At 63.7% G+C, this 2,405-nt stretch overlaps 1 protein-coding gene across 1 annotated transcript in view; it reads left to right on the forward strand.

Moving 5' to 3' along the window:
- Positions 1-2,128, forward strand: part of LRRK1 (leucine rich repeat kinase 1) — a 119,477-nt gene extending 117,349 nt beyond the window's left edge. The window contains exon 28 of the mRNA XM_023529015.1: positions 1,019-2,128. Coding sequence (XP_023384783.1) covers positions 1,019-1,408 — 390 coding nt within the window. The 3' untranslated portion in view covers positions 1,409-2,128. The remainder of the gene's footprint in view (positions 1-1,018) is intronic.
- Positions 2,129-2,405: the final 277 nt, after the last annotated feature.

Raw genomic sequence — 2,405 nt, forward strand, 5'->3', positions numbered from 1 at the left:
GCGTCGCCATAAGGCAGACGGAGCGAGGCGACATGCTCCAGGCGGCTCCTGGGGGACCAGCAGGTACCCGCTGACCTGGGCGTTCGCCGCCGGTCGCCGCGCCTCTTTCTGGGGAACCCAGTGCACCCCAGGACCAAGTGCCCTGCCTGGGTTGCGACCCCCGGGCCTGAGATGAGCTGCAATTGAAATGGGGGTCCAGGTGGCTCACTGCCCTTCCCACCAAGCAGGAGGGCCCTTCCCGAGGTGTCCCGCCGCCCCGGCTCCGTACCCACCTGCAGGGTCCTACGAGGACAGAGGCCAGGCCCACTGCGAGGGTTGCGCTGGGCAGGGCAGCCTGTGGGGCTGGGAGGGTGGCTTCGCCAGTGTTCCCACAGCAGACATGTTTGCACCCCTCAGCGAACCCCCTGGTTACTCTCCCTTATGGAGAAGCCCCGTTTGTCCCTCTTCCCTCAGAGCAGGGCAGTGACCAAGGAGACACCCATGGCAGTCCCCTCCCTTGTCCCCAGCGTGGCCCTCTCTGGGTGGTTCACCAGGACCAGCGACCTTTGTCCTGCGATTCTAGAGAAAAGATCTGGGTTCGATGCTGGTGCAGGTGCCGGACTTGGGCTGGAGGTGCTTGCAGGTCGCAGGTCTCGCTCCCCGGGGAACAGGGGGGTCTGTGGAGCCCAGGGCTCTCGACCCCAGAGAACCCGCTGTCGCCGTCCCTGGGTTTCCCCCTGGTGTCCTTTTCCCCATTTAGCCCCCAAAAGTAGGTTTTCCAGGAGCCAGGCCCTGACTGGCTGCAGGGGGCGGAACGGGAAAGCCGTCGTGCACGAGGCGAGGGACTTGAGGGAAAGTTAGAGTTGATCCCGGGCCATCGACGAGCGCGCATTAGAGTCCATGGTGTTCTCCGGGCACCTGAGAGTCAGAGACATGTCCCAGAGGTACCCGCTGCGATCGCATCAGCGTCCCTCCAAGAAGTCAGTCCCTTACGGACGATCCCCGTGAGCTCGGACCGATGCCCTCGACCCTTCTTTAGGTATTAGAAAGCCGCTGCCCACAGGCCGGACCCCCGGACCACCGAGGAGAAGCGGCAGCAGAGCACGTGGGTGGGTGGGGCCAGGCTGAGACGCACAGATGCCCCCCTTCGGCAGGCTCTGTCCCCCTGGGAAGCCGCAGGCCAAGGGTCCCAGCCCCGGCCAGGTGGGGGGCCCCCGTCGGTTATCTCAGACACCCGCCGTCTCTCTGCAGGGTACTCATGGACGCAGCTGTGGTGGCCAAGGACACGGTCGTCTGTGGCTTCGAGAACGAAAACATGGAGTGGTGCCTGGCTGTCTGGAGGGGCTGGGGCACCAGGGAGTTCGACGTTTTCTACCAGTCCTACGAGGAGCTGGGCCGGCTGGAGGCTTGCACGCGCAAGAAAAGGTAGCTCTGTGCAATGACCGTCACTTGGGCCTGGCCGGCCGGGGCCAGTGGCCGGACCCCTCCCCCTGCAGCCTGCAGCCCTCCGAGGACCCAGAAGTTGGACTGGATTCTCCCATGAACCACGTGCTGCTAGGAAGTGCTGGCAGTGGTTCGGGGGTTCTCCGGTTACCTGGATACCCCCACTCCACTGCTGGTTTTACAGCCCAAGGGAAGATGGTGGGGCTGACTGACGAGAGACTCCTCCTGCCTCCTTCATCCACTTCCAGGAGCAGAGGAGGGGGCCGGGCCCGCCCACCTCCTCCCCGAGTCTGGGATGGAATTACACTAGAGGCTCTCAGTTGGGAAGCCCTTTGGGACGGGGCCGGAGGAGGCCGGCAACTCATACCCCTTCCCCGGGTGGCCCCCAAGTTCTCAGCGCAGTTCACAAGCTCCTGAGCTCCCGGGGCCCTGCTCGGGGAAGCCGAGATCGTATGTCTCCAGCTCGGGACAGTCTGTGTGTGAGAAACGCCCAGAAGGACCCTGGGCGAGGAGCGTGGCCGGTCTGGGGAATGAATGGGCCCCTTTAAGCCACGTAGCCGAGAGCCAGGAGCAGCCGGGGCCGAGAGCCCTGACTCAGCCTTTACGTTCTCCTTCCGCCGACGAAAGGAAGGAGACACCCGATCAGCGGGACTTAGAAAAGCGTCTGGTGTTCATAGCTTTGTAAAATAAACTCGGACGCAGCCGAGCACGAGCCGTTTGTCTGCGTGTAATAATCGTCTGTCCCTTTAACGAGTCCAGCAACATGTCAGCGGTCAGGCCTCTGGCTGCGAAATCACACCCTGTGCGGCTCACACCAGATGACGCGCACACACGTGCGCAGCAGAGAAGTGACACTGTTAACTGGGGACTCATAGGAGCCGCGGCAAGGACGTCTCCGAACTGTGCCCACGCGGTCCCCGAGAGTCGCCGTCGGAGGCGGCCTGACCCGGAACGGAAGGAAGCCTGAGATCATGCTCCAGTGC

This window comes from Pteropus vampyrus, unplaced genomic scaffold (genome assembly GCF_000151845.1).
Source record: "Pteropus vampyrus isolate Shadow unplaced genomic scaffold, Pvam_2.0 Scaffold34, whole genome shotgun sequence".
Taxonomy (NCBI): domain Eukaryota; kingdom Metazoa; phylum Chordata; class Mammalia; order Chiroptera; family Pteropodidae; genus Pteropus; species Pteropus vampyrus.